The sequence below is a fragment of the Oryctolagus cuniculus genome, chromosome 18 (genome assembly GCF_964237555.1).
Source record: "Oryctolagus cuniculus chromosome 18, mOryCun1.1, whole genome shotgun sequence".
In the NCBI taxonomy this organism is placed as follows: Eukaryota; Metazoa; Chordata; class Mammalia; order Lagomorpha; family Leporidae; genus Oryctolagus; species Oryctolagus cuniculus.
Genome location: NC_091449.1, coordinates 55,868,254 through 55,896,070, shown reverse-complemented (window position 1 = coordinate 55,896,070; position 27,817 = coordinate 55,868,254). Strand labels below are relative to the sequence as shown.

At 57.9% G+C, this 27,817-nt stretch overlaps 1 protein-coding gene across 1 annotated transcript; it reads left to right on the top strand.

Moving 5' to 3' along the window:
• On the top strand, nt 1-27,777 carry CALB2 (calbindin 2). Its single transcript, XM_002711709.5, has 11 exons — nt 1-178; nt 11,942-12,018; nt 13,784-13,873; nt 15,599-15,679; nt 20,235-20,291; nt 20,881-20,958; nt 21,443-21,498; nt 21,789-21,828; nt 21,971-22,024; nt 23,092-23,163; nt 27,110-27,777. Exons 1-11 carry the CDS (start codon nt 85-87, stop codon nt 27,224-27,226), a joined length of 816 nt encoding a protein of 271 aa, XP_002711755.1. The 5' UTR covers nt 1-84; the 3' UTR covers nt 27,227-27,777.
• Nucleotides 27,778-27,817: the final 40 nt, after the last annotated feature.

The window sequence follows — 27,817 nt, the reverse complement described above, 5'->3', positions numbered from 1 at the left end:
CGTGGCGCGCAGCGCGGTGCGAGTGCCAGCGCCGAGCCGACGCGAGCGGAGCGAGGTTCTGTCCAGGTCTCCGAGCAGCTCGCCATGGCTGGCCCGCAGCAGCAGCCCCCTTACCTGCACCTGGCCGAGCTGACGGCGTCCCAGTTCCTGGAAATCTGGAAGCACTTTGACGCAGACGGTCAGTGGAGCGCCCAACTTCTGCGCCCACTGGCGCGCGGGGAGGGGACCGGCGGCGGAGGGGCGGGGGCCTGGCTGCAGGCGGCCAGGTGCGCGCGTGTGGGGCCCGCGGGGCTACCTGGGCGCGGAGCCTGCGCGGCTGGGCGTCTTGCGTTCGGGCGGCGTCCGGCTGCTTTGGTCTCAACTGTCAGGAACTTTTGTTCCCTGACCCGAACGACAACGCAGAACCCACCCGCTTTTGCAGCCTGGTTCTCTGCAAGTCCGAACCTTCCCGGAGAGGAGGTCAGGGTCGAAAAGCGCCGCCACCCCTCGCGCCCTCCCCTGGCCGCCTTGCCCACATTTCCCTCCAAGGTAACTTCCTGCCTTCGCCTGCTGCAGCCACAGGTCTCAGCAAGCCCACTGGTTTCTTTCCTCGCCTCCCCTTTTTGCTGAATGCCCGATTAGTGGCATCCTGCAGGGGAGAGACCCTTGGCCTCTCCAAGCCGGGAGGCTGGGGGCAGGAGCGCAGACTGGCATCTGGGGGCTTGAGCACTCCTGGGTTTCCTGGGTCCGTTTCCCATCCCCATGGGCATGTGGGCTCCCCAGTGGCAGCGGCAGCGCCTGTGGCGGGGCAGGATTCCCTGGGGGTGATGATCCTAGGTGCGTCCGTGCCCCCCCCCCCCCGGGACCGGCCCCATGCTCTGTGTGTAGGCTTGACATGGAGTCAACCAGAAGACCAGGGCCAGACCCCGTGAGCTTCGGCGGCAGCTCCCAGGGTTGGGATCCAGGCGTCTGTGGGGGTCTGATTCAGGCATAGCGGGAGCCCACCCTCAGCCCCGTTAGAAGCTTCCGTCATAGCTAGAGACATTGTCTCCATCGTTCAAAAAAAAAAAATCTGATTTTTTTCTGGCATCTCAGATGCATGGGCAGGGTGGTGGCTCCAGGTGTTTCTCCTGGGGTGGCGGCAGGGATGTCGGGTGGAGGTGGGAAGCAAGGGTGCGCTCCATTCCTCCCCCTCCCCCTCCCTCACCTGGGTGGGAGGCCTGGCTGGGAGGTTGACACCCTGTGCCCACAGTGCCGTGGGCAGGCAGGGGTTAATGTCTGTGGCTGAAGTTGAGAGTGAGCTATCTGGACACCTGGTTTAGGATCCTGACCAGCCCACAAAGGAGGGGGTGGGTGGTTAAATCCGCCAAATGGGGCTGGGGAGGGGGTACTTCCGGTCCCTGGCCCGTGCCCTGACACCCCTGTGGTGGAAGGGCTATGAAAGGAATGCAGCCTCTTAGAATTCCAGGTACACGCACATCCCCTGAGGATGCTCCTGCCAGTTTATCCGCACCGGAGACTTGCCGATTCAAGGAAAGTTACCAAGTGGCCAAGGTTACACCACGGGCCTGCTCGCAGATGAGTCAGCTCTAAACACAGGACTCCACATCTCCACTTTGCGCTGCTCTGGGGACAACCAATAGCGCCCTCCACAAGCGAGCACGTCCTTACGTTTATCCCAGGCGTGGTACTGCTCAGAACAGTCACGCCTTCTTCATCCCTGGCCGTGAGGCTGCTGGGAGACCCTGAGCACCGCCCCCCCATGCAGGTGAGGGCACAGACACAGAGTGACGCACCTGAGGTCATGTAGCAAGTTCATGGGGGCTGGCTCCCTGTAGTGTTTACTTCTCCACTCGGGTTTCTGGACACCTGTGTGGGCAGGAAGAGGGGTCTTTCATGGCGACAGGTGTAAATCCCCACTCGCCCCCAGTCCAGCGCAGAGGTGACGGATGGGTCTTTCTCAACTGCAGAAGAGGGTCCTTGGCTTGGCTGGGGCACGGCTACCCCCCCCACAGCACCCCTGCAGCTGCAGCACCCCTGCCTGCCACCCCCGCCCCGCACCTGTAAGAAGGGCGCAGATCAATGCTGGTTTCTTGGTCCCTGTCCATGAGGCTTCTCACTGCCCCCTGTGAGTCACCAGCGCCAGGCAGGACCCGGGACCTAGCAGAAGGCAGGCAAGGAGGGCAAAAGACCAGGCAGGGCCAGAAGGGAGGTGCCTGGGATCCCACTGCAGGGTCCCCAGCTGGGCTTCGTGCCTCCATGCCGGTCCTTCCTCCTTGCCCCACCCTCTCCTCCTGAACCCCCAAAGGCGCCAGGTGTGGCCCACACCTCACCACCTGAGACACTCCTGGCCCTGTCTGGGCCTCTCTCTTACCCCCCCACCCCCCGCCAGGACCCCAGGAGAGCTCTCCTGTGCGGCCTGCCAGGTCCCTGGAGAGAGCGCGCCCGAACCCAATTAGTCGCAGGCACTAGGGAGCAAGAGCCGCCTCCCTGCCCTTTTCAGACCCTCAGAATAAACAAAGCCAAGGGGACCTTAGGAGAAAGCTGGAGCCCAGGAGGGGGTGGGAGGGAAGGGCTCTAACCCTCCCTGAAACGGGAGGAAGAGCCATTGTCCTTGTGGCTTTTCCCCAAAGAGGTAGGATATTTTCAAAATTAGCCTTGTGGTAGAGAAAGGCAGGAGCAGGTGTTTGGAGAGAGGGCCCTGGGGCTCAGAGAAGCAAACGTCTTTTGCAAGATCACACAGCAAAGCCGGAGGAGGCAGGAGGCGGCCTCCTAATGCCCTGCACACCCCACGGAGTCTGCCTGCCTTGGGACAGGTTCCCAGGCCGTCTGTCACTGGCAGAGGCGAGGTGGGCCCACCCTGTGACCACAGTGCGGCCTGGGGCTCCTTCCCGTCACCTCTGTGCTCTGAGTGGGCCCTACATGATTTCACATGTCCGAGGCTGTCCTTGCATTGCTTCCCGGCCACTTCCATGTTGGGTACTTGCTCTGCCAGACCCAGGCAGCAGAGGGGACGCCCCACTCCGAGCGCACACCGCCCTCTCGGTGTGGTTCTTCCCAGCTTCCTGTCTTGCTGGGGGGCCATGCTGCGGCTCAGGACGCAGCCGCCCTGGCCTTTGCTATCCCCTTGGAAGGAACTCAGTGCAGGATGCGAGGCAAGCAGACATTCCCAGGAAGCAGTAGGGATCCCACAGCTCCCAAGACTTCCTCCTACCCAGAAACACCCATGCAGTCGTGACATTAAAAAGTTACATGAACAAGAAGTCCATCGCAGGATTCTTTTGGGATACTGAAAATCGGCAGGGAAATGTGCTTTGCCAGGCAAAAGATGGGCTTCTCTTTGATGGAATATTATGCAGCCAGGAAGAGAGAGACGGAGTGTTAGCATTAAGGGGGATTTTCTTGCACTTTCTGGGTTAATTCCTATACTGGCGAAAGCTCCCGGGAGCTTGTATTCCCTGTGCAGTCAGCAACACAAGATGTGAAACATAACTTTATAGGTGCCTCCCCTCCCCCAGTGGAAGTACATGCGGGAGGGCCTTCAGAAAGTTCTTGGGAAAATGGAATTACAAGATACGCTGATTTGGGCACAAAAGATGGACAGGCAGGCGCTGCTTCGTTATAGTGCACATTCTGTGAGCTCCCAGAAAACCCTGTGGATCTCCTGGTGCAGGAGCGCGCCCGACTCTGCCAGGGCCTGTCCACCTGCACCTGGCCCAGGAAGTCAGGGGGTCAGCAGGCCTTCCACGGGGCCACGCCTTGCCCTTTGTCTGTGTGAGCCTCTAGAAAAGGAGCGACAGGAACGACCACCACGAGCTCCGCTCAGTCTGCCCCTCCCTGTCCTCCTGACCCCAGTGGTCCTAACGGAAGTGGCCTCCAAACCCATGTTCCACTGAGGACTGCTGGCCAGATCGGGGGTGGGGGGAGAGAGGACCAAACAGGCTGTCCCAGAGCACTGGCTGCTGAAGTTGTGTGCCTGGTGGGGAGGAAGGGGAGCAGAGCTGGAGCGAGAGCGCCTCCCAGAGGCTGGTAGATACCTGGGCCCCTGGCACAGGAACACTCGGTGGGGCCCTTGGAAGACAGGCCGGGCTACATTCAGTGTTGACCTACGTGCTGCCACAGTTACCATGCAGGGTCGCTGGGCTGCTTATACGGTGAGCCGGGTTTATAAGAATGCCTGGTTCCGGGCCCGTTGGCATCGGCAGGGCCTGGTGCGGAGAACCGAGATTACGGCTGCTGGAGGAGGGCTCTCTTTTCCCCTGCTAGTGACTCCCTGGGGGTCTGCACACTGGGAGTCTCCCGGGGCGTGATGTCGCATTACAGGCTCCCTGGGAGCAGCCCCCTGCCGCACCTCAGGTGGCCCTGGGACTAAGTCCCCCCTCCACCCCCAGCTGCCAGGGTTTGCCCTTTGGTATGGAGTGCCCTGCCCTGGCCCTTAAGCTGTGCCAGCCAAGGGCAATGGCTGGGTCTGTGACCAGAGCTAGGGCTGGGACACACACACGCAAGATGAACCCTGCACCCCACTTTGCCCAGGGAGCCACCAGCCCAGCTGCTCCGACTTCCCCGCCTAGCTCATCTTGTTTATCCCCAACACACACACACACACACACACACACACACACACACACACAGCAGGCCTCAGTGCTTTTGCAAGCTGAGTCTTGGGGAGGTTCCCAGGGCTTGGGAGACCCCTCGGGAAATCTATACAATACCCAGGGAGCCAGAATTAATAGAGCGGGCACGAGGCTCTCCAAGAACAGGGCCTCTGCTGCCTGGCCCCGCCGACTGGCGTCCTCCTGGCGATTGCATCATGCGCCCTCCTCCCGCCCCAACCCAGTCCCGCCAGAGGCCTCGCTGGGGGCCCTCTCCCCTCCTCGCTGGCTCTTTGCTGTCCCCGCTCTCGCCCAATCTGCCCAGGCCTTCTGGCCTCCCCCACGCCCGGGTCTCAGCCCAGCACTAGGCTGCCAGATGTCCGCAGGTTCAGGGGCAGCAGCCTAGCTCCCCAGCCACCTCCAGAGGCAGTGCAGCCCAGAGGCACAGATGGAAACCTCAGTGTCCAAACCGCCATCCAGCAGCTGTTCACTGTGGGCTGAATTCCTTTTTCCTAGGAGCTGCTGGGAGGGAGTGTGTGTGTGTGAGTGTGTGTGTATGTGAGAGAGAGAGAGAGAGAGAGAGAGAGAGAGAGAGAGAGAGAGAGAGAGAGAGAAAGAAAGAGAGAGAGAGAGAGAGAAAGAGAGAAAGAGATCAACACTAAGACATACAGAGGAGTGCTCCTGGCAGGTGCCAGCCCAGGCCTCTTTGGCTGCCTGGCCACATCGCCTGCCCCTTTAACCTCCCTCTAAGCTGCATAGGAAACTGGCATGCGTTTGCCTGGCATAGCTGGGGGTGGGGGTGGGGCAGAGGAGTTGGGAAATGGGCAGCTCTCCCCAAAGAGTGTGTTCCCTGCAAGGCGGGACTGGCATTGGGCAAAGCTTGCTAAAGCCAAGTTCCTGCCCCAAAGGTGGAATTTGGCCCTCCTAGAGGATGCTCGAGCATGAGGCCTGATAGACTTGAACTCCAGACAGCCGGGTGGCCTGGCCTGTGGACGCTTCCTGGTGGGGCCTAACCAGGAAGCAGGCAACACCGCAGCTTCTCCCATAGGTGACCCCAGAGGGGTGAACTAAAGGGACAGGATGCCCAGGCAGGCCAGGGGCTCTCAGACTTGCTGCTAAAACATGGGGCTTGGGGCCCTGGCCCCAGGGATGGGGGTTCAGTAGGGTCCTGGGCAGGACCTGAGAATCTGCATTTCCAACGAGCTTGCACGTGGTGCTGCTGCTGTGCAGGTCTCAGATCTCAGCGTGGCGAAGACCAGGCTGTGTGATAAAGCAGGGTGCTGGGTCCCACCCCAGGGGGCGGGGCCTGGCACTCTGCATTGCTAAGAAGCTCCCAGGGAATTCCGGCGCCACTGGCCGCAGACCACACTGGGACAGCGAGCCCTCACGCCGTGCCCCAGACCTACCAACTCAGAGTCCTCATCTTGGTTAAGATCCCAGGTAGTTTTTACGCACTGTGAGGTTGGTGGTGTGCTGCTGGCAGGCGGCTCACAAGCTTCACCCCAAGGGCTGGGAAGACATCCCGAGCTGCCTGTTAAATCCAAAGCTCCGGGCGTGGGGCCCCGGCAAAGGCTCCCTGGGTGATCCTACTGCGCAACCTGGGCTAAAACCCATGCTCAAAAAAATCGGTAGTGCTGGACACTCTGGGTGGAGAGGTTTGGAGCCAGGGGTGGATCAGAGGACCTCAAGAGAATCAAGACGACGCCCCCACTGACGTGAGCTTGTGCGCTTCCAGAGTGCGTTCCCAGCATTTCCTGCGGGTGCTCTGACTATAAAGAGAGGCCGAGAGGGTTCCGGGCATCTGTAGTTTTGCCCGTTTCACAGCCACGGAAGCAGAGGCACGGGAGGTTGAGCCCGCTCGGCGTCACACAGGCAGTCACAGAGCTGGGGGCAGCCTTGCGCCTGTTGCTCAGGTACCTCTCACTGTTCAGCTCGTAGAGAAGCTGCAAATGCAAACCCTGGGGAGAGGCAAGCAGAGAGCAGCAGGCCTCCCTCCGTGGGGCAGAGCATCCTTGAGTCAAGGGGACAGATCATGGGAAAGAAGTGTTGTCTCACTTTAAATTCGGGGAAACGGAGGCACGGTGGTGGGGAGGAACTGTGGACCAAGAAAGGATGCCGGTCCCTGGCTCCCAGCCAGCCCCTCTCCCTAATACGCACAGGATGTGGTTTGATAAGGTTAGGAGTGACGTTACTATGGTAACCGCATCCCTATCCATGCTTGTCTGCATGGGATGTGCTTGGTGGCCAGTCACCCCGCCCCCTGTAAGGGGGTCACAGGAAGAGCAGTTCCCAGTCCCCCGGCCAGTGCTCAGGTCCTTCCTAGGAGGCTGGCCAACCTGTCCTCTGCCCCAGCCTCCAACCATGGGCCTCCTGGCGACGGATGGGAAACCAAAGCAACAAAACACACACACCTCTCACACACACTCACACACACACACCTCTCACACACACATGCTCACACACACATTCACAGGCTCACACACACACCTCACACACACACACACGGTCACACATTCACTCATACACTCACATGCTCACACACACACATTCACAGGCTCACACAATACCTCTCACACACACGCTCACACACACATTCACAGGCTCACACACACACACCTCTCACACACACACATGGTCACACATTCACTCACACTCACACGCTCACACACACATTCACAGGCTCACACATGCACCTCTCACAAACACATGCTCACACACACCCCTCTCTCACACACATACACCTACTCACACCTCTCACACACACACACCTCTCACACACACCTCTCACACACACACAGTCACACATTCACTCACACACACATTCACAGGCTCACATACACACCTCTCACAAACACATGCTCACACACACCCCTCTCTCACACACACACCCCTACTCACACACACTTACACCTCACACACACACACGGTCACACATTCACTCATACACTCACACGCTCACACACACATTCACACACTCATGTACACTCACACACACAGTGGGAACGCCCTCCTGTGTGCTCATTTCCCCCCCACCCCTCCCTGTCTGCCTTCAGCTGCACACCGGCTGCCTCCGGTGGAGACCTGTTGCATTGAGCCACATCTCTTCCCGTTACTGGGGTGCACAGAGAGCAGGGGGGGATTCCTAGCAGTGCAGGGGACATGGCCAGCCGGGGTGCCTCCTGCTGCCCAGGCTGCTCAAGCCGGGTTCGGGGGGTGGGTTGGGGGTTCCTTTCTCCGGGTCACGGCCCCAGCCCCTGGCCCCTCTCCCTGCCTCCAGCATCGCTCCTTCCCCCTCCCGTCTGCCCAGTGCCTGGGGCCTCCCAGGAAGGCCTGCCCTGCCCGTCCCGTCCAGGTTGCACAGGAGAGGTGCACAGTAATTGCTGAATGGACGAGGGGAGGAATGAGCGGACCTGGATTGGGGCCAGGACGCCCCGGCTCCGGCCTGCCTCGCCGGGGGACCCTGAGCAGGTCGCTCACCTTCTGTTCTGGCACCAGGAAGGCGCTGCTCCCGCCGGGCTGGGGCCCGCGGGACTGAGAGCCTGTGACCCCTTGGGAGGCAGGGGCTGTGTCTTGGTCATCCTCGTCTTCCTCACAGCACCCAGAGAGGCCCCAGATCCTTCCTGGGGCCGGGAACGAGGGCAAGCGTGCTGTGCCTGTCAGGGAGTCGCTGGGGTGCAGAGACACCTGACACGACTGGGCGCCGGCGGATCATCTGAGGTTCAGGAAGCTGCTGAACCATCTTCAAGCCTTTCTAGAACAAGACAGTGCAAAAATAAATACCTTCGCTTGCCAAGTCCCAGAAAAAAAAAAAAAAAAAAAAAAAAAAAAACAAGCAAAAGGTGATTTTACCGCTCTGGGCTTTTCTGCTTCCTGCAGTTTCAAGAGCATAGCTCAGTGCTGGCCCTGCTGTGGCCTCCCTCTGCCAGCACCCCCACCACCACCACCACCTGCCCAAGCTGAAGCAGGCAGCCCAAGGCCAAAGCCTTCCCAGCAGGGACAGCGGCAGAGACACCCGCCTAGACCTAGGTGGGCTTTGAGCCTCGCTGTGGGCCAGCACTGTCCATGGACTCTTCTCCCATGTAGCCTTCCCGGCAGCTGGCGGGAATCCCCATTTGATAGGGGAAGAAACAACAAGCAGGTGTTGGTGCCCCAGCCAGAGGGGCCTGTCGCTCTGCCACTCCCGAAACAGCAACTGAAGGGGCTGGGGAGCCTTCTGGGGCCTGGGCAAGAAACCGACCCCGCACAGCCGCGGGGGGGGGGGGGGGGGGTGCGCCGCTCGGAGCTCAGTGGAGGCTGCTCTTTGACACACGGCATGAGGCAGGCAATTGGTGCTGGCTAAGGCTCTGCTTGCCACGCGTGCCCCCGCAGCAGTGTCTGGGTTCAAGTCCTGGCTCGCTCCCAGTTCCTGCACCCTGAGAGGTGGCCATGACGACTCAAGAAACTGCGTCCCTGCCACCCACGTGGGAGACCTGGATGGAGTTCATGGTTCCCGCCTTTTCCAGCTCCGGTCTGGGGCATTGGCGGGTTGAACCAGTGATGGAGGGACAGCTCGCTCGCTCGCTCGCACTCTCTCTCTCTCTGCCTCGCAAGTAAAATAAATAAGTTTTTTCTAAATAAGAAGAAACATCATACTGTGGTGGGCAGCAGGGTGCCTGGCGGGGCTTATTCCAGGCTCATCTCTATGCATCAAAGAATTCGAGGAGACATCAGGAAAACAGGATTGCTGTCAGACGTGCGTGCAGGCGTGGGTTTGGGCGGGGCTTAAGTACCGCCCGCTTCCGGTTCCAGGGCGGTCCTGGCGCCCCCACGTGGCGCTGCTGCACACACGTGGCCCTCACGGGGAGCTGTGCATGATGGGAAGCGAGGCGCAGGCGCAGGATGCAGGTGGCGGTGCCCAGCCTGCTGCCATGTTGGGAGGGCACGGAAGTGGCAGTGCGGGGCTGGAGCTTGGAGGCTGCTGGCAATCTTTCGGGCTTCTTCGTCTCCCAGCTCCCTGCCTGTCCATATCAAGACTGCCTCCCTCACCCCGAGTTCCTCTCAGCCGCTCCTGAAACAGACACACTCACCCGGGTGTCTGCCCAGGGCTGGCTCAGGGCCCAGCCCGGTGGCCTCTGCTTCGTTGAGTCGGGGTGCCTGCTCTGAGCCCCACCTCCCGCCCAGCCTCAGGCTACTGCAAGCCGCAGACAGACCCAGAGCTCCGCAGATCTGCGCTTCCCATGCCCCGCCTGACTCCACAAAGGCTCCGGGACAAGGGAGTGACTGCCTTCCCAGGCAAGAGGAAATGGCACCCAAGCACGGGGAGAATGCCCGGATCACTGCAGGAGTGGCCAGGGAGCGAAAGCTGCCCCAGCCCCAGCACCCAGCAAGACCGCTGCCTCCTGGACTATGACGCCCTCTTCCCAACACTCCCTCATCCCTACCCCAGTGGCCTGTAAAATTCCACTTTGCAGAGCACCCTAGAAGAAGGATGACCCCCTCATCCCAGGAATAAAGGAAGCTCAAGCCCCGCCCCCTCGGCGTGGCAGTCACATCCTTTCTGTGCAGACGGAAATCCATAATTTATCTCATGTGATTCTCTCCATTCAATATTTATGGCGGCCTCCTCTCCACTGGAGGGTTCCTCTGAGGTTATTTCAGAAATGTAACGTCTCAGGGGCGCTGGGAGAGAGGGAGGGGAGATCTTCCCATCCCCTCCTTCCTCGCATCCCACACTCCCCAGAGACCAGGATAAATGCTCCCTTCTGGTGGTTTTTTTGTTTTGTTTTGTTTTGTCTTGTTTTTTGTCAAGTTTGTAATTCCGTTTGCCCTTGAAGAAAACTCCATCCCCCTTTCCTGCTCAAGTTGACCATCTGGGGGACCTTGCTCAGCCGCTTTAGACCGGTTTTGAAACGTGCCTTTACGCTAGGGTTTCCAAAGTTCGTGGGGCACGGACATCGCCTGGAGAGCTTTAAAATCTCTATGTGATGCTTGGTTCATACCCCAGACCCATCACATCAGAACGTCTGGAGGTGGGAGTCGGGCAGCCACAGTCTGGAGACGCCCAGGGGATGCCAATGTGCAGCACAGTGTGGGAAGCACCGCGGTGGCCCCGTGTGAGTCCCACCTCCCCGTCCAGGGCAGACCGGTGACCTTGGCCGTGGACTCAGCTCTGCCCTTGTAAGAACCGAAAAGACCTCCACCCCCCGTGTGATCTGCCTTGGGGTCAGGCTTTGACCCTGGCGTCTGGTCCTGAGCGCTGCACTTTTTCCTCAAGCTCATTCCCATTGTGTGCACGGGTTCTGGGCACTGGACCCAAGCGATATCAGCATTTGTGGTGCACACGTAATGGAGTGTGATGGGCTTTACGTGTAAAACCCCATTTAATCATAATAACCCATTTGGCAGATGCATGGGTAAAATCACAGTCGCACGGTTGGGTAAGTAGAGCAGAACGAGGTGTTTTAGCACAGACCTCAAAGCTCTCACCCTTCCTTGCTGTGCAGTGGGCTGCCTCCCCCTCCCCTTAGTTCCTGGAACCAAGTCTCAGGTGTCCCCATGCCACAGGACAGACGCCCGGCCGTTCTTTTATCACTGTGCCCTCTGCGTTCATTTCCTAAGACTTCCACGACAAAGTGCACAAACCAGGTAACCTAACAGGATGGAAATTTATTCTCTCCCAGCTCTGGAGTCTGGCAGTGGGAAGTGCAGGAGTCAGTTGGCTGGGTTCCTGCTGGGGCCCTGGGGGAGAATCTGGCCCGTGTCTCTCGCCCAGCTCCTGATGCTGGCTGGCGACTCGGGACATCCCTTGCTTGGGGACGTGTCATTGCGGTCTCTGTCTCCATCATCACGGGGCCTGCTGCCCGTGTCTGTGTGTCTTCACAGGGCCTCCTTGTGACAGCACCAGTCACGGGAGTCAGGAGCCGCCCTAACCCATCATCTGCAAAGACCTTATGTCCAAACCAGGTCACATTGCAAGGTTCCAGGTGGACATGGGTTCCGGAGGACCCTTCAGCTCAGTCCACCTTCTGAACCTCAGGGACCCAACTTCTGCCTCTGACCTGCTGAAAAGCCTTGTCACTGATGACTTGTCTCCCATCAGACCTCTGCATAAAGTGCTTGCCTGGATCGGCCTGACAGGGAGCCCCGCCCCCAGCTTCCTCTCACCCCTGCTGGCCCGGCCCAGGATACCGCAGCTGCCTAATGCATTTCCCAAGCACACACTCCCATGAGCCCCTGGGGTGTCTATGGCGCAGATGCCCTGAGGACAAACCCTGGCCCTCCAACAAGGCTGGCCCAGCAGCCTGCCTGCAGACCAGTGGGGAGAAGTTCTGGCCCACTCCTGTTGGTCTTACTACAAGCTCCAAGGTTGATCTGTTTGTTTGCCTTTGTAGGAAACGGCTATATTGAAGGTAAAGAGCTAGAGAACTTTTTCCAAGAGCTGGAGAAGGCAAGAAAAGGCTCTGGCATGGTAAGCCCCGCCCCTTGCATTGTTGGGGATCCCCGGGGTCTTGATGGACGCTGCCTGTCCTAAGTTAAGGCATCCCACCTGCAGGGCTGAGATCTCTGGTCTTGACACTTAGAATTTTATTTGTATGGATCAAAAAAAATTGTACTATCCACTTAAGAGAACACTGCCTCAATATCTTTGGGTGTCGGGGATTGAGGGGCGTTCGTGAAAGGGTACAAGGAGTTATGAACTCCCCCAAACTGCAAAATTTCATGACTGTGTTGGCATATACAGTATATACGGTATAAATGTTATCTTCCCCCCACTGGTGACGTCCACAGCCTCCCTGGAGGCTGCGAGGGATCACGACTCGAGATTGGATGGCCGGGCAGTCTCGCATGCCTTTGTTCCAGACCAGAGTTTCTCAACCATCCTGCAGATTCCGTGGGCATCTGTCAATTCTTGGACCAAACAGTTCAGTGTCGGGAAGGGTGGGGGCTGTCCTGTGCCCTGTCGGATGTTCAGCAGCGTCCCCAGATCTCTCCCTGGGATGCCACTGGCACCCTCCTTTGAGCGTCTCCAGACATTGTCAAGTGTCGCCTGGCTGGGGGACAGCAGAGTCGTTCTCAGAGGAGAAGCAACAAAGGCTGGGATCCTCAGCACGGACCCAGAGGAAAACAGGATTGCTCGGAGCCAGTGGTCCTGACCGGCTCATTCATGGGGGTGTCACAGCCATCGCGACTGCTCCAGGAGACTCCAGAGCGTGCCCCAGGCACTTTGTGATCAGAATGCTGCCTCCCCCACCCCCCCACCCCGGGGCCAACCTGACACTGCTGCATTTGCTAAACCTGAGTCTGTGTGGTCCCTGTGTGCAGCTCTGGGAGCCCTGGGCAGGCCCACTGGCTTCCTCCAGCTGCCTCAGGTCCTCTGCCCAGCTCTCCACCCTCCCCAGCCACATGTCTGTCGGCCAATCTACTGCTTATTAGCAACTCCTTAGGGAGCCGGTGGGAGAGGAGTCACAGACGCACTGGAGAGCTCCTGGGTCAGGGGCTCCCCAAAACGAAGGAGGTGAAAGTGCAAGCTCCCAGGAGAGGCGGGTGGGGTTCATGGGTTCGCGCAGCAGCTGTTCCCTCTCCAGCCCCCGTTACTAGAACGACAAAGCCCGAAGCACGGAAAGCCCAGACTCCCAAACTGGGTCTGGGCTCGCGGGCCAGGTGGAGTGCAATGAACTGACAGAGCGCGGCAAACCTACAACCCCTCCCTTAGTCGTGGCTGCCTTCAGACGGCACCGGGTGGTTTTCAAGTCTGGTGATGACGATCTCACCAGCTGTGCAGGCCAGGTCCCCAGACAGGAAGGACGGGGCCTTGGAAGCAGGAGCCAGGGTTTCCCATCGGGCCACGCTACCTGGATGACCTGGAGAGAAGTCACTTCACCCTGGCTTCATGTAAAACTGAGAGGCCACTAGCCTCGTAGTTTCAGACCACGTATGTGAAAAACCCCTGGACGTATACTGCCCATACATAGATATGTAAGAGGTAAGTGTTGGCAAATTGAAACCAGTCACAAAGGTACAAAGTAATAAAAGAGACTAAGAAAAGATTCTCAGCGTTGCTAGAATTTTCCTTGGCCCAGTCCTGGGAAGCACCCAGCCACCCAGAAGGCATCGGGACGGTGAAGCAGAGGCAGAGCTGGCCCGGATGGACGGGCCATGGCCTGGAGGTGGGAGGAGCTCCGTGCTCCGCGTGCCAGGCAGCAGCAAGCCGTGCCCCCTCCTCCTTCCCACAGATGTCCAAGAGCGACAGCTTCGGGGAGAAGATGAAGGAGTTCATGCACAAGTACGACAAGAACGCGGACGGCAAGATCGAGATGGCAGAGGTGAGCGCTGTGCGGCTGGCTGTGCCCACGCCCCGCGCTTCTCCCGGGCGCATGCGTGCCGTCGCCCGCCCCGGAACCTTGACGCCCCTGCCCCCAGCACTTGCGCTGACCACCGAGGACAGGTGGCGCTTTCCCTGTGTGTCCCCCAAAGGAAAATGAAGCGACAGTGGCCTAAGACAGGGGCAGAAGCCTGAAGTGCCCTTGGGGTGCTGCAAAGGCGTGATGAACCCAGCCTGTGTGTGTATAGAACCACACGGATTACATAGGTGGTTTACACATTCAGACGTACCACATACAATGTATACATCCTTAGTACACATCATTCATACATGCATACACACGCATACACTCTCCCTCCCTTACATAAGATAGTGAAGACATAATCATATCAAACACTCTCATGGGCAGTTTGCATTCCAGGATCAAGGAAATCCTTACTCAGGATTCGCCTGTGACCCCAAAGATTCTGGGAGCATGAGAAGGTGGGAAGGGAGACAGGATCAGGTCAAGAAAGATGATGGAGGCTCATAAATTGGGCCACAGCTCCCCCAGGAAGTGTACCGCTAGGGATGCCGCCTTAGCTCAGACATCCCCATAAAACCTGACCCAGATTCCAGTGGGAGAGCTCTGCTGTTGTCCTGCAGGGGGCAGCCGTGAGCAGTCAACCTTCACAGCCTCGGAGGGGTGGCACAGCTGCCTAGCTCATGAGCGCCTGGGAGACGCAGCAAGAGGAGACCTTACGATGCTCAGGCTGCAAATCTCAGAAAACTCCAACTCAGTGCAACAGAGATTAGATTATATAAAGATCAGAGATTTTGTATAAAGATTCAGCTCCGCTCTTGTAGCAGAAAAGCCGGCAGAGGCAGTAAGTTAATGACCAGACATGGGCATGTTGTAGTAAAACTTCATTGGCCCATGGGTTGTGGTTCAGCGACTCCAGTCTTCAGCCAGGAGAGGCTCCTAGCGAGAAAGGACATGAGTAGGGTTGGCTCCAGGTCAAAGAGGCCAGGGCTCCAGCTTCATTTCTCTATAGACCTCTTGGTTCTGTCCTCTGCCCCCCGAACACCTTCCCTCTAAGCCTGGTAGCAAGGTGGCCACAGCAGTCCCAGGTGTCACATGCAAATGTCCTGTGGCCGAAAGGTTTCTTTCCCAGGAGCGCCCTTAGCAGTCCCTCCCTCCTGTTGCATTGGCGAGACTGGGTCCCATGCCTCCCCGTCACCGGCCAGGGGAATGGGATGAGCTCACGGAGCTGCCTTACTCGGGATTTGCCTGTGACCCAAAGATTCCGGGAGCATGAGAAGGTGGGAGGGGAGGCCAGCTGGGCTGAGCAGCCTGCAATGTCTGCTGGACAAGCGTACTTGCATCTCTGAAAATGGGGTCACCGAGGTATTAGTCTACGTGCAATAAGCAGCGTTCATGTAGAGTTCCCTGAGTGTGGATTTTAGACCACGCAGGCACCACCACATCAAGACGCAGCTTTTCTGTCGCCCTCCAGAGGTTCCTGCTGCCACACTCCGCCACCTCAGCCCTGGTGGCCCTCGCTCTCCTTAGCTCCCTTCACATTCTGTAGGATTTCAGATGACCGGAACCATCTCTTAAGCACTGCGTTGAGCCCGGTGCCCCTGTCCCTGGCTACTGTAAGGACCACTGGCGCTTCTCAGAGCACGCGTCTTCCCTTTGCGGGTCCGCTCTGCAACGCGGGTGTCGCTCTCCCTATCTCCCCAGCTGGCGCAGATCCTCCCGACTGAAGAGAACTTCCTGCTGTGCTTCAGACAGCACGTGGGCTCCAGCGCCGAGTTTATGGAGGTGAGGCCAGGGGCTGCCTGCACGCTGCACGCTGGGACCCGCCCTCCTCCTGGGTTCAGAGCCAGGCTCACGCAGATGTCTGGGCGTGGTCCCGGGAAATGCTAAGCCCCTGAGAGCTCTGGGGGTGGACTGGCAGCATCAGTACCCGCGGGTGCTTGCCATAGAGTCGGGTTCCCAGACCCACAAGATCAGAGTGCACATCCTAACAAGCTCCCTGGGTGACGTGGGTGCACGTTTAAAGTGTGGGGAAGAGGCTGACAAGTAAGCTTGGGTCAAGGACATTTGGGAAACGCATCTCCCACTGGAGGATTTGCTGCGGGTTTCTGCTGATGCACACTCTGAGAAATGCTGCAGCAGAGACACCTGCTTCACGCACCGTGGCCCTGGGGTGTCCCAGCACCCAGGGACGCTTATGTCCCCTGCAGTCAGAGTTCTGAGGAGCAGGCTTGGGAAAAAAGGCATGGGTACCATTCTAAAGTCAAGAAAGGGGCAGGCACAGGGATCAGGTCGCTGTGTGGGACGCTCACATCCCATACTGGAGTGCCTGGTTCGAGTTCCAGTTGGCTTCAAAGTGCAGCTTCCTGTATTAGTAATGTGCACCGGGATGCAGCAGGTGATGGCTCAGGCCCTTAGTCCCCCCACTCACGTGAGAGACCCGGATTGAGTGCCTCGCTTCAGCCCCCACCAGTGTGTGTGTGCATTTGGGGATGGAAGGTCTCTGCCTGGCCGTCTGTCTGTCTCTCTCTGCCTTTCGAATACATCAGTCAAGCCAGGAAAGCCCGTGAGGAGTCCAGTCTCCAGTGTCTTGCAGGTCTGAGCTTCGTGGTCTGGGCTCCGTAGCCCCACGTTAAAATGGGTCTTGCCTTCTTTGCAGTAGAAATTCTTTGAGATCGCATGTGAAATAGAACATTTAAACGCACTGTCTTCTGAATAATATTCAGCCAATAGATTGAACTCTTTGAGGTCACTCAGAAACCTGGAAACTCCATATGGTTTGACCCAATGTATTACTAATCCTGCCGTCCACCAAGCTCCCAGCTATGTCGTGCCATGTTTCTGGGACTGTGCACCTGAGCCACTCCGTGCACACGGCCCTTAGCCAGTCCCCACCGCACAACTGCCGCTCTCATAAATCATGGCCGGCCTTCCACGTGGCTCGGTTGCCGGTCATCAGGTGAGATCCGTTTCCGACCGTGCACACGCCTCTCACACTCCGCTGCGCAAAGCCACCGAAGAGTGAGTCCAGAACCCCACCTGGCCGTGAGTTCCCTCGTGGGCAGGCGGTCGGTGGGAAAGAACCAGCTCCCAGGGTGGAAGAGTCGTCCCCACAGCCCCAGCAGTGGAAATGGATGTAAGTGTGTGGCGCTTTAAAGGACTTGCTCCACTTTTTTCCGAAAGGGCAGGATTCCACGGGCCGGCGATTGGCATTCTGGCTTCCATTCTTGGCCTCTTGCTTGCTGGGGTCAGGTGAGCAGTCGGGTACTTCTGGTGCGAGCGTCGCGCCTACAGAACAGGGGTCCCAGCCCCCTCCCTTCCTGGTGAGGAAGCACCACAAACCGGCCTCTGCCCCGCAGGGATGAGGGTCTTTCGCAGGGCATGGAAATGCTTCAGGAGGAGTACAAAGCGCCAGGTTCCTCTCCCCTGCGCGGTCCCTCTCTCTCACGACCACTGCCGGTTTCTCTGTGTGTGTGGTTGACACAGTGCCGCTTCTAGTTCACCTTCATCCCTCCAAGCCTCAGCTCCACAGCAAAGCCAGCACCCCGGGGCCCCTCGCAGACAGGCCATCCCTGCTGGGGCCGTCCCTTCGCGCCTTGTTATCCCCACGGGAGACAGGAAACCTCCCGCGGGCTCCCTGCCCACAGCCCAGCACAACGTCTAATTTTAGGGACGCCTCAGGATTTCTTTGTGAGATTTCATAAAGCCCGGGTCTCTTGAACTTTTTCCTTGAATGGGAGGAGAATAAGGGACACATAGGAGGGTGGGCTGGAGGGGCGCCCCGGAGCCAGCATCCGCATGGGGTGGGCCTAGGCAGGGGGGACTCAGAGCCGCTGGCCTGGTCACTGGGGAAGCAGCCTCTGGCTGCTGTGCTGTGTGAGGACTGGGGTCCCCCTGTCCCCCTTTCACACTCCTGGGGTTCTTCTGTATCTTTTCTCAGTCCAGGCTCAACCTAGAAGAGCTCAATGCGCTAAGTACGCGCAGGTGGCTGGTGCAGTCCTGTTTGGAAGCCTGTTCAAGGGAAGCTTTCTGGGCACAGGAAGGACTGTTTCATTCATTCATTCATTCATTCACTTGAAAGGCAGAGAGACAGAGACAGAGAAACAGGCAGACAGAGAGAAAGAGCTCTCCCATCCGCAAGTTCACTCTCCAAATGCCCACAACAGCACCAACTGGGCCAGGCTGACACCAGGAGCCAGGAAGCCAGTCTGGGTCTCCTTTGTGACCCAATGGGGGCTTCAACTACTTGACCCATCACCTGCTGTCTCCCGGGGTGTGCGTCAGCAGGAACCTGGAATTGGGAGCAGAGCCAGGACTCGAACCCGGGCAGCCCGACATGAGGTGCGACATGAGGTGCGTATACCCTGAGTGATACCCTAACCTCTGCACCAAGCGCCTGTCCCTGGAAGGAAGATTTTGATGGATCCCAAGGCATTTTCTCTTCAGAGAAAAGCATGCTTGTAATCAAATACCGTCTACCCAAATTGTGGTGTAAGTCTACTCCCTTACAGGGATTTGCTCAGAACTTAGGGGAAAACAAAAAAATCTGGACACAGGAAATCCTGAGCCCTGGCGCTGATGAGGCGTGGCAGTTCCACAGCCTCGTGTGCTGCTGCGAAGATCCTGAAATACCCGTGAACTCCAGCCGTCCTGGCAAGAAAGGGCGCATGGGGTGGAGATGCGATGCAGAGGTCAGAAAAGCCACGCACTGCTGGGCACCAACGGATTCCAAAATACTCATGAAAAATGGGAGTAAAAATGAGCTTATTGCATGCAAAACATTCTGAAATCCGTGCATATGAGGGCTATTCCAAAAATTCATGAAAATGGATATTAAAGAAAAAACTATGCACGATTTAAAAAAAAAACCGTTTGCACCAAACGTATCTTTTAATTCTGTTTCCCATGAATTATTTGAAGCATCCTTCCATTGGTTACTGTAGGTCTGGCAGTATAAGAAATTACCCCCAAAATTGGGCAGCCCAAAGCAGTAGACATTTATTATCTCACACTGGCTGTGCTCGGGAATCTGAAAATAGCTTAGGTGGGTGGTTCCGGCTCAGGGCCTCTCGTGAGGTCATGGTCAAGATGCCAGCTTGGCTACTGTCATTTGAAGGTCCCAATGGGGATAGAGGGCATGTTTCCAAGATGGCGCACTTGTCGGCAGGAAGGTGCGGTCGGTTACTACGTGGGCCTTCCCACGGAGCTGCTTCAGTATCCCTGCACCGTGGCAGCCAGCTTCCTGCGGAGCCAGTGATCCAAGACAGAACCAGAAGGAAGTCTCAGAACCTTTTATGGCCTAGTGTCAGAAGCCACCCAGCGGCCTATCTGCCACACTGCGCGCGGGAGAAGAGAGTTACTAAGTTCAGCCCGTGTTCCAGCAAGGGGAAAGGAGGTGGAGGATTTATGGACATCTTAAACCCACGGCTACTATTTTTCCTTCCTTGGCATATGTAGCAGTGCCTGCCCCTGCCCAGGTGGCCAGAACAGAGGGGAAGGTGGTGGTCAGACCCACGTCCCTGCTTAAACTCTCTCTCTCCATCAAAGAGATACAGACCCCAGGTGCTGTGTCAGCAGGCTGTGCCCCGGCTCCTCCCAGGAATCCAACACAAGCACTAAACAACCGGGACTCAGATCAGAGCCCAGAACCACTGTAGGTGGGACCCAGGGAGGCGTGTTCCTGTGTCTCCCAGGCTTGGGTCGTAAGTCTACTTCTGGAGATGGGGCCAGTCGCCCTGGAACCACGTGGTCTGAGAGTGGGAGATGGGTGATTTCCAAAAAAACAAGATGGCGGTGCTTTTAAAATCGGGAAAGTAGGGGAGTGGCTTTGGGGTCGTCTACAAAGAGCCGCGTCCACTTTCAGTTCTGCTTCGTCATTCGACGTGGCGCCATATACCTCCTGGAGTGGGCAGCATGCTGAAGCATTCCCACAGCCTCTTCCTGCCCCTTCCAGAGGGCTCTTCCCTGCCCCCAGCGAGAGTCTGAGAAGATTCCAGAGCAGTAGCAAAAGCTACTAGTCCCTCGTGCTAGCCCTGGTGGAAGCTGCCTGGCTAACGCCATAGGAAGAAGCATCAACCCTGGTTAAAGATTATCCGAAGAAAGACCTAGGCCTGTACCAAGTTAGGGTAGGGACTCCTGTCCAAGCAGTTTTTCTCCTTCTCTGTACGACCTTGACCAAGACATTGGCCCTAATTTCCTCCTCTGGGACTTTGAAGGGACTGGGCTACCCCACCTCTGTGACCCCACCCACTATAGCATTCTAAATACCAAGATCCAGGGTGTCAATCCACAGGCAGGGCGGGGAGCTGTGTAGGTGTTGATGTGACATTTCCCATTGCAGGCTTGGCGGAAGTACGACACAGACAGAAGCGGCTACATCGAAGCCAACGAGCTCAAGGTAGGATGGGCCTTGGGAAGGGTATGGCGGGCGCTGAGAAGGAGCCCGAGGCCAGAGCTGGCAGTGGGTGTAGGAACTTGGGGAGGAAGGAGAGTTGGGACGAGGGGTGTGAGTTTGCGCTCTGCTTAGGAATGCTCAAGCCGGCTCTGAATTGTTGGATTTGTGTGAAATCAGCCATGTGGCATTGCAAGGCCACAGAGCTCACCCAAACCACAGCCCTTGGCACCTCAGGGCCCGGGACAGGCACCTGCGAGGTGGCTCCCAAAGGTGGGCCTCCTGGCTGGTCCATTCACCCCCAGACTCCTCTGGCCAACCAGTGACCCCAGGCACTTCTGAGCCCCGTATCCTGGACTCTGAGAAGGCAGCCCAGGCTCTGCTACCTGTTTTCGGGGAGGGGGAGAAGATAGCACCCAAAGGTGACCTGAGGCCTTCACGGTCACTCACGAGGGTCACAGGGCCAGGGAGCTATGATGGACAGGAGCCCTGTCGTTGGCAGAGCTCAGAACCACAGGGACTGAATGACCAGGAGAGTGAGTGACTGCGGGGCTGAACGAACGAGCCTGTCCTGGAGTGGCCTTTTGTCTTCTAGGGATTCCTGTCTGACCTGCTGAAGAAGGCCAACCGGCCGTACGACGAAGCCAAGCTCCAGGAATACACCCACACCATAGTGAGTGGGCGGGAGTGCGCCTCGGCCCCGCGGGTACAGGCCGTGGGCCCCGTGCCGCCGGGACCCAGTTGGGCGGGGCTCCTTGGGCAGACTCTCCAGGCCCGGGTGGTGGCAGTCAGCAGAAAGGGACACAATGGCAGGCCCCCCCCTCCCCGCCATACACCTGCTCTCTGAGGCTCCCACTGACCTGACTCCTGAGCCCTTAGGAGACTGGGGAGCGTCTGTTTCCATGGCAACCTCTGCAGCTCCAAGAAAGGGAAAAAAAAACTCGGAGAAAGGTAGCCCTGGGTGCTGGCCTGCGGCGTAGCAGCCACCACAGTCCCTGCAAAGGGGACACAGCAGCAAGAGGGACCCTCTGCTGCACCCCCTCCCGGAGGGTGGGGGCTGACAGGAGCCCCTGGCTGCCAGGGGAAGGAAGATGGCAGGCAATGTTTCCCTACGAGGAAGGTCAAAGAAACCCCAGCCCCGCTCCCTCTCCCTGCAGCTCCGGATGTTTGACTTGAACGGAGATGGCAAACTGGGCCTGTCGGAGATGTCCCGGTAAGCGCCCGCCCTCGCACCCAGCACCACTCCTGACGAGACCCCCCCGCGCTGCACTGAGAGCAGTCCGCGGGGAACGGGACGGGGAATGGGACAGGTCCCGGTGTCGGGATGCTCGCGACAAAGCCACACAGAACTGGGGACGCCAACACCACTTGGTCCATCCCCCTCTGCCCTGCACTGTCCGGTCACTCCAGGTCACTTCCCCAGGCCAGGCGCGGACACCGCGGTCCGCGGGGCTCCTTGCCCGTGCTCTGCTCCTGACCCCTGCTCTAACGTTCTCTTCCCAGACTCTTGCCTGTACAGGAAAACTTCCTGCTTAAGTTCCAGGTAAGAGCCGCCTGGCTCTCTCCACCCCTCCCTTCCCTCGCCTCTGTGAGCCTCAGCTGCCACCCTCCCTTCTTCCCCATGCCCCCTCCCCCCCGGCATGCACCCACTCCCACACTCGGAACCTTGGCTTCCTCCGGTACAGGGCATGAAGCTGACCTCGGAGGAGTTCAACGCGATCTTCACCTTTTATGACAAGGTGAGAGGGAGCACAGTGTGGGATGGAGAAGACCGAGACCCCGTCCCCGCTCCAGCCCGGGCAGAATGGCTCGGCTGCACCCACAGTGGGAAGTGGGCTTTGCCGAGGGGCTGCGTGGCCCGAGTGATTCTGCAGGATCCTCGGCTGCCTGAGAAGACAGACGTCGTTCTCAGTCTGTGCCTGTGCAGCCCAGGGTCCCGGCTTCTCAAAAGCGAGGCCAGAGGGGCGGCTGTTTGGCTCCGTCATTGAGACACCAGTTAAGATGCTCACGTCCCACACCCGCGGTCCTTGGGTTTGATACTGGCCTCCGGCTCTTGATTCCAGCTTCCTGTTGAGGTAGACCCTGGGAGGCAGCGATTTGGGCTCAAGTGACTGGGTTCCTGCTACCCACGGGACAGACCTGCATTGAGTTTCCAGCTCCCAGCTTTGGCTGTGGCCCAGCCCTAACAGTTGTGAGCATTTGGGGAGTGAACCAGCAGATTGAAGTTTCTCTCTCTCTGCCTCTCAATTAAATAAAATTCAAAAGAAAAAAACATAAGTGCAGCGGAGAATAGTGGAAGAGAGCTGTGCTCTCAGCTAAGGTGTGATTACATCATCGGGACCCAAAGACAGGTGACACTGGGTGCTGTTCCGGTGTCAGATCATAATTCTACACTAGAGCCAGCTTTGGCCTGGGACACTGATGGTGCCATGAGATAGGACTCCTTGCTCACCCGAGCCTTCCCCCGCCCTCGCGACGCTAATGCTCCGCTAAGGGTTGAAGTGAACGTTAGCCCCCCCCCCACACACACACACACTCAGGGAGCTAACCAGATGCTTCTGGAACCCCGTTTGCATCTTCAGTGCAAATTTAAACACCTCAGGGAAAGGCTGTGCATGGCGTGCACTGCCTACCAGGTAGAGAGAGAAGCGGGGAGTTGCTGTGTCCTTATAGGGTCCAGACACCTTCTGAGAGCGGCAGGAAGGCGAGTCCCTGCGTCCCTGAGAGGGTGGAGGGAAGCGCGAGGCCAGGTCTGGGTGGCCGGGCCTGTCGCGGGGCTCTGAGCTGACTCTCCGCCCCTCGCCAGGACGGCAGTGGCTACATTGATGAGAACGAGCTGGACGCCCTCCTGAAGGATCTGTACGAGAAAAACAAGAAGGTGAGGGCGGGGGCCATGTCTGGGGGACGGGAGGGCTCCTCCAGGGCGGCGGAGGGCAGGGCCTCGCTGCATGTTGCTCCCTCTGAGCCACCGTAACAAGGCCGTGGTGGGGTGATTCGCTTTGGTTTGGCATTCGGTTTTGCTTCCTGGCTTGGGTCCATTGAGTGAGTATTCTTTTTGTGTTGAATTTTGTTGAAATATATTTCACACAAACTGTAGCTTCTTACTCATTTTTAACTGCGCAACTCAGTGGCATTACGTACGCTCCGAGTGCCGTGTAAGCATCACGCCCTGTACCCCCAGACGTCTTCATGTTGCAAAACCCCACGAGACACCAACTCCCCTCTCGCCCCTACCGCCCTCCTGGCAACTGCTCCACTTTCTGCCTCTAACTGGGACTGCTCCGGGTGTCTCGTGGGTGGGGAAATCCCGCGATCCTTTGGTGACTGGCTGGCGTCACTTGGCACCCTGTCCTGAAGGTGCCCTTCCCTTTGGAGCTGGCTCACTCTGCCTTGTGCCCATCGACCATGCTTCCTTTACCCAGCCCTCGCCTGTGGACACATGCATCGCGTCCATCCTTGGGCTGCTGGGCAGCAGGGGGGCAAAGGCGGGTTTTGACCCAGCCTGACTCATGGAAGTGTCAGCCACGTGGCCGCCGACATCACAAAGATCGTCTACACGGGGACCAAGTTAGGAGCGAGGGGACAGGGATTCTGCGGAATCTGCGGAAGTTGGGGAAGGGGCTAAGAGGAGCCCCTGCTGGTTTGCAGGGAGTGAATGCCATTGTTTTGCCAGGGGCTTGGCTCTGGGGAACACCCCAGGGACCCTCCCCGTTGGGCTCAGCCAAGTGCACTGGCTGGGAGGGGTCGGCTGGGACAGCAAGCAGGAGACCAAGTCTGCAGCTGTCTGTCTGCACCTCTGGAACTTGTCTTTCACCGAGCAAATGGCTTTGCTGCTTTCTTTAATTAGAGGATGAAAGCTCTATAATTCCTTGAGTTGTCTGCCTGCCTTGGCTGCCAAGCAGGAGCTAAATTTAATGCTCAATTCCAGGAGAAAATTCACTGCGGCCTCTGAGTCTATCTGTCTCCCTTTCCAAGTGTCTCCTGACCTCTTTATCTCTGTCCTGCATATCATCCCTCATGCACTTCAGCCCACATTTATTTTTTAATGTTACCTGCAATTGCTCTTCTGAAAGAGGCAGAAAATAAGCCGTAAAGAAGCAAACACTTTGCAGGAAGAAGGAAGTGCTCCCAGGTGTTTGAATGCAGCAAATGTTTTTCCTGGCGCCAAATTCTAGAAGAAAACTACTTATGCACCCTCTATGTGTCCCAGGAATGTCGGCCACCATCATGAAAAATATCCTTAACTGCAATTGGATTGATGAAGCGTAATTAGTCTTCACAAGGCCCTCGCTTGCCCCTGAGGCTGACAAACCCTGAAGGCCTGGCTTAAATCTCAGAGGGACCTGGAATTCCTGCTCATGAACTTGTTAATCCCTTTCTTGATTAACACAAAGGACATCGGCATGTGGCTGCACAGGCAGGCTCCAGATGTGAAAACGTTAAAGATGCAGGAGTTGGGGTTCAGAAGCAACTCTGAGGGTTCCAGAACGAGGATATCAATAAAGCTGTTTGGGGCCGGCGCTGTGGCGAAGCAGGTAAAGCCACCACCTGCCATGCTGGCATCCCATATGGACGCTGGTTCGAGACCCAGCTGTTCCACTTCCAATCCAGCTCTCTGCTATGGCCTGGGAAAGCAGTGGAGGGTGCACCAGGTCCCTGGGCCCCTGCATGCTCATGGGGGTCCTGGAAGAAGCTCCTGGCTCTTGGCTTTGGATCAGCTCAGCTCTGGCCATTGTGGCCATTTAGAGAGTAAACCAGTAGATGGAAGACCTCTCTCTGCCTGCCTCTGCCTCTCTGTGGCTCTGACTTTCGGATAAATGAATAGATCTTTCAAAAATAAATAAAGCTGTTCACCTGTGAGCCTTCCACCTGTGCCAAGCTCCGGACTGGGTACCTGGGTTCTGAGAGAAGGGAGAGAGAGAGGCTTGACGACACAGCAGTGCCTGAGCTGGGAACCCTCGAGCAGAGACCTGTTCCTTTTTGATGCTTCCATGGACTGCGGTAAAGTTCGAGGCTCCTGCAGAGACAGGCCGACGGGACTGAGCTTCCACATTTCTCAGCGCGCCTGAGGCCATGGCCACTCACCAAAGCCCTCCCCGGGTTCAAGTGAACCTTCTAGACAGAGAGGGGAAGCAGCCCCTCTTTCCGCACTGTTCACTCTCCTGCAGCCACATTTCACAGTGGGCGTGTTAAGCTCCAAGATGAGCTCTGGGGTCCCTTCCTTGAATTCTAATTGGGTAGCAGATGGCTCGGGCGCACCCCCATGTTGAGAATTAGCTGATGCTTCTAGGAGACTTCCCACCATCGGGGAAGATGTCCCCCAAAGCTCGCTGTGGCTGCGAAGCATCCTTGGGCCAGGTAGTGGCACAAAATCAGGCATTGCTCACCAGAGCGGATGTCCTAAATCAAGACTGACCATCACTGAGCAAGAGGGGCCTGGGGACAGGTGACCAGGTAGGCGATCAGATGGACTCCAGGCCACGGGAGACTGAGCAGAGTTATGCCACTGAGTTGGGCCAACCCTTGAATTTCTTAGTTTTTAAGCTTCAGTTTTCTCATTTGTGTCATGGAATAATGACCCATAAGCCTGGGAGGGGAAGTGTTTTTTAAAAAAGTACCGGTCCAGCATTTTCTCTGCAAGAAAATAAATAGTAGTAGAATGGAGGAGGAAGAGGAGGAGGAGGAGGAGGAAGGCAGCAGAGGCGGAGGGGGCAGGGAAGAGAAGGAAAAGACAGACGCTCAGATCTTCACGCCTGTGCTGGCCCCGCTGCGTCTCAGCCCCACAGGCTGTTTGTATCCACACAGGAACCACCCGGCGTGCATCCACGCCAAGGCGCAGCGGGAGGCGGCATCCTCTGTAACACTGGCCTCCCTCTCCCTGAGACTGTGGGCACAAGTTCATGGGTGCCCTGCCTTAGGGGCCCCTGAAGATTGCATGAAATCAGTAAACAAGAGGGGGGCCGGCGCCATGGCTCACTTGGTTAATCTTGCGGCGCCGGCATCCCATATGGGTGCTGGGTTCTAGTCCCAGCTACTCCTCTTCCAGGCCAGCTCTCTGCTGTGGCCTGGGAGAGCAATGGAGGATGGCCCAAGTGCTTGGGCCCTGCACCCGCGTGGGAGACCAGGAAGAAGCACCTGGCTCCTGGCTTCGGATCGGTGCAGCACCAGCCATAGCGGCCATTTGGGGAGTGAACCAGCGGAGGGAAGACCTTTCTGTCTCTCTCTCACTGTCTAACTCTGCCTGTCAAATAAATAAAAAAAGAAAGAAAGAAACCAGTGAACAAGAAGTAGGCTGGCGAGTGTCGTTGCTGGAGGAGGCAGGATTTAGAGTTCCTGGTTTCAGTGGGGAAGCTTGGGGAGTGTGGTCAGGAGGCCTGAAGGCAGGAGCAGGGGACTCTGCCTGGCCTTCTTGCCATCACCTGCAGGGACCCAGGTCGGCTCTGAGTGCGTGGAAGCCCGGTGAGATGGAAAAGTACAGCCAGACCGTGCACCACGGCTACCATGGTGCGCAGGGCTTGCCATGCCTCAGGTGCTGTGCCTTCAGCTAATCCTAACAGCTGGGTGAGGCAAGTTCCACTAGCGTACCCATTTTACAGGTGAGGCAGCCGAGTCTCAGAAAGGGTGACTCCTTTCCCCAAAGCAATGCAGCCAAGTAAGCGAGAGGGCTTAACCCGGGTCGGTCTGACTCCATAGCCCCCGCCACGCCAGGTGCGCTGGCATCAGGTGACAGAGAGCTTCGCACAGGTGTGCTGGCATGTACGGGGGCATCGTTTGGTCGGGGTCGTCCCCTGAGCCCGCGCTCACCCTCTGGCTGTGTCTCCTAGGAGATGAGCATCCAGCAGCTCACCAACTACCGGAAGAGCGTCATGTCCTTGGCCGAGGCCGGAAAGCTGTACCGGAAGGACCTGGAGATTGTGCTCTGCAGCGAGCCACCCGTGTAAAGGGGCGACAGGGGCTGCGGCTGCACCTCCCCCGCCCCTCCCCTGCTGCTCTGACACTTCTACCCAGACCCAGAGATCCCGAGCACCCCTCCACCTGCCCCTGCAGCCTGCAGGAGAGGAGAGACGGATGGGGCATGGGCTGCGGGTGGCCTCTTGCAGGTCCCCGCCCAGCCCAGCTCTCGCTGAGCCGACTTCTCTGCCCCAAGTGCATCACCGGCTGCGTGGGAGGAAGGCGGGGGCGTGGGTGGAGTTCCCCTAATTCTCTCCGCTGTGATGCATGGGCTCCTTCACTGTCAGATTTAGGCTTCTATGTCCAACAGAGTGGACTTCTCCCTCTCGCTCCCCTCTGCCTCCCCCCAGGCCACCAGCCACCCCAGACTCCCGGGTTCCATCCGCCACCGTGCTAACAGTATAGCCGTCTCCCCGGAGTGCCCATCTGTGGGGGCACTGCCCCTGCCTTGGTGTCTTCCCTTGGTGTGCTCCTTTGCTCTTTGGGTCCCTTGTCTTGTTTACCAAAGAAGAGTTTACAGACAATAAAGTGGAAACGTTCAGCTGTGGTCCCTGGACTTCCTGCCAAGTGGCCACCTTCCC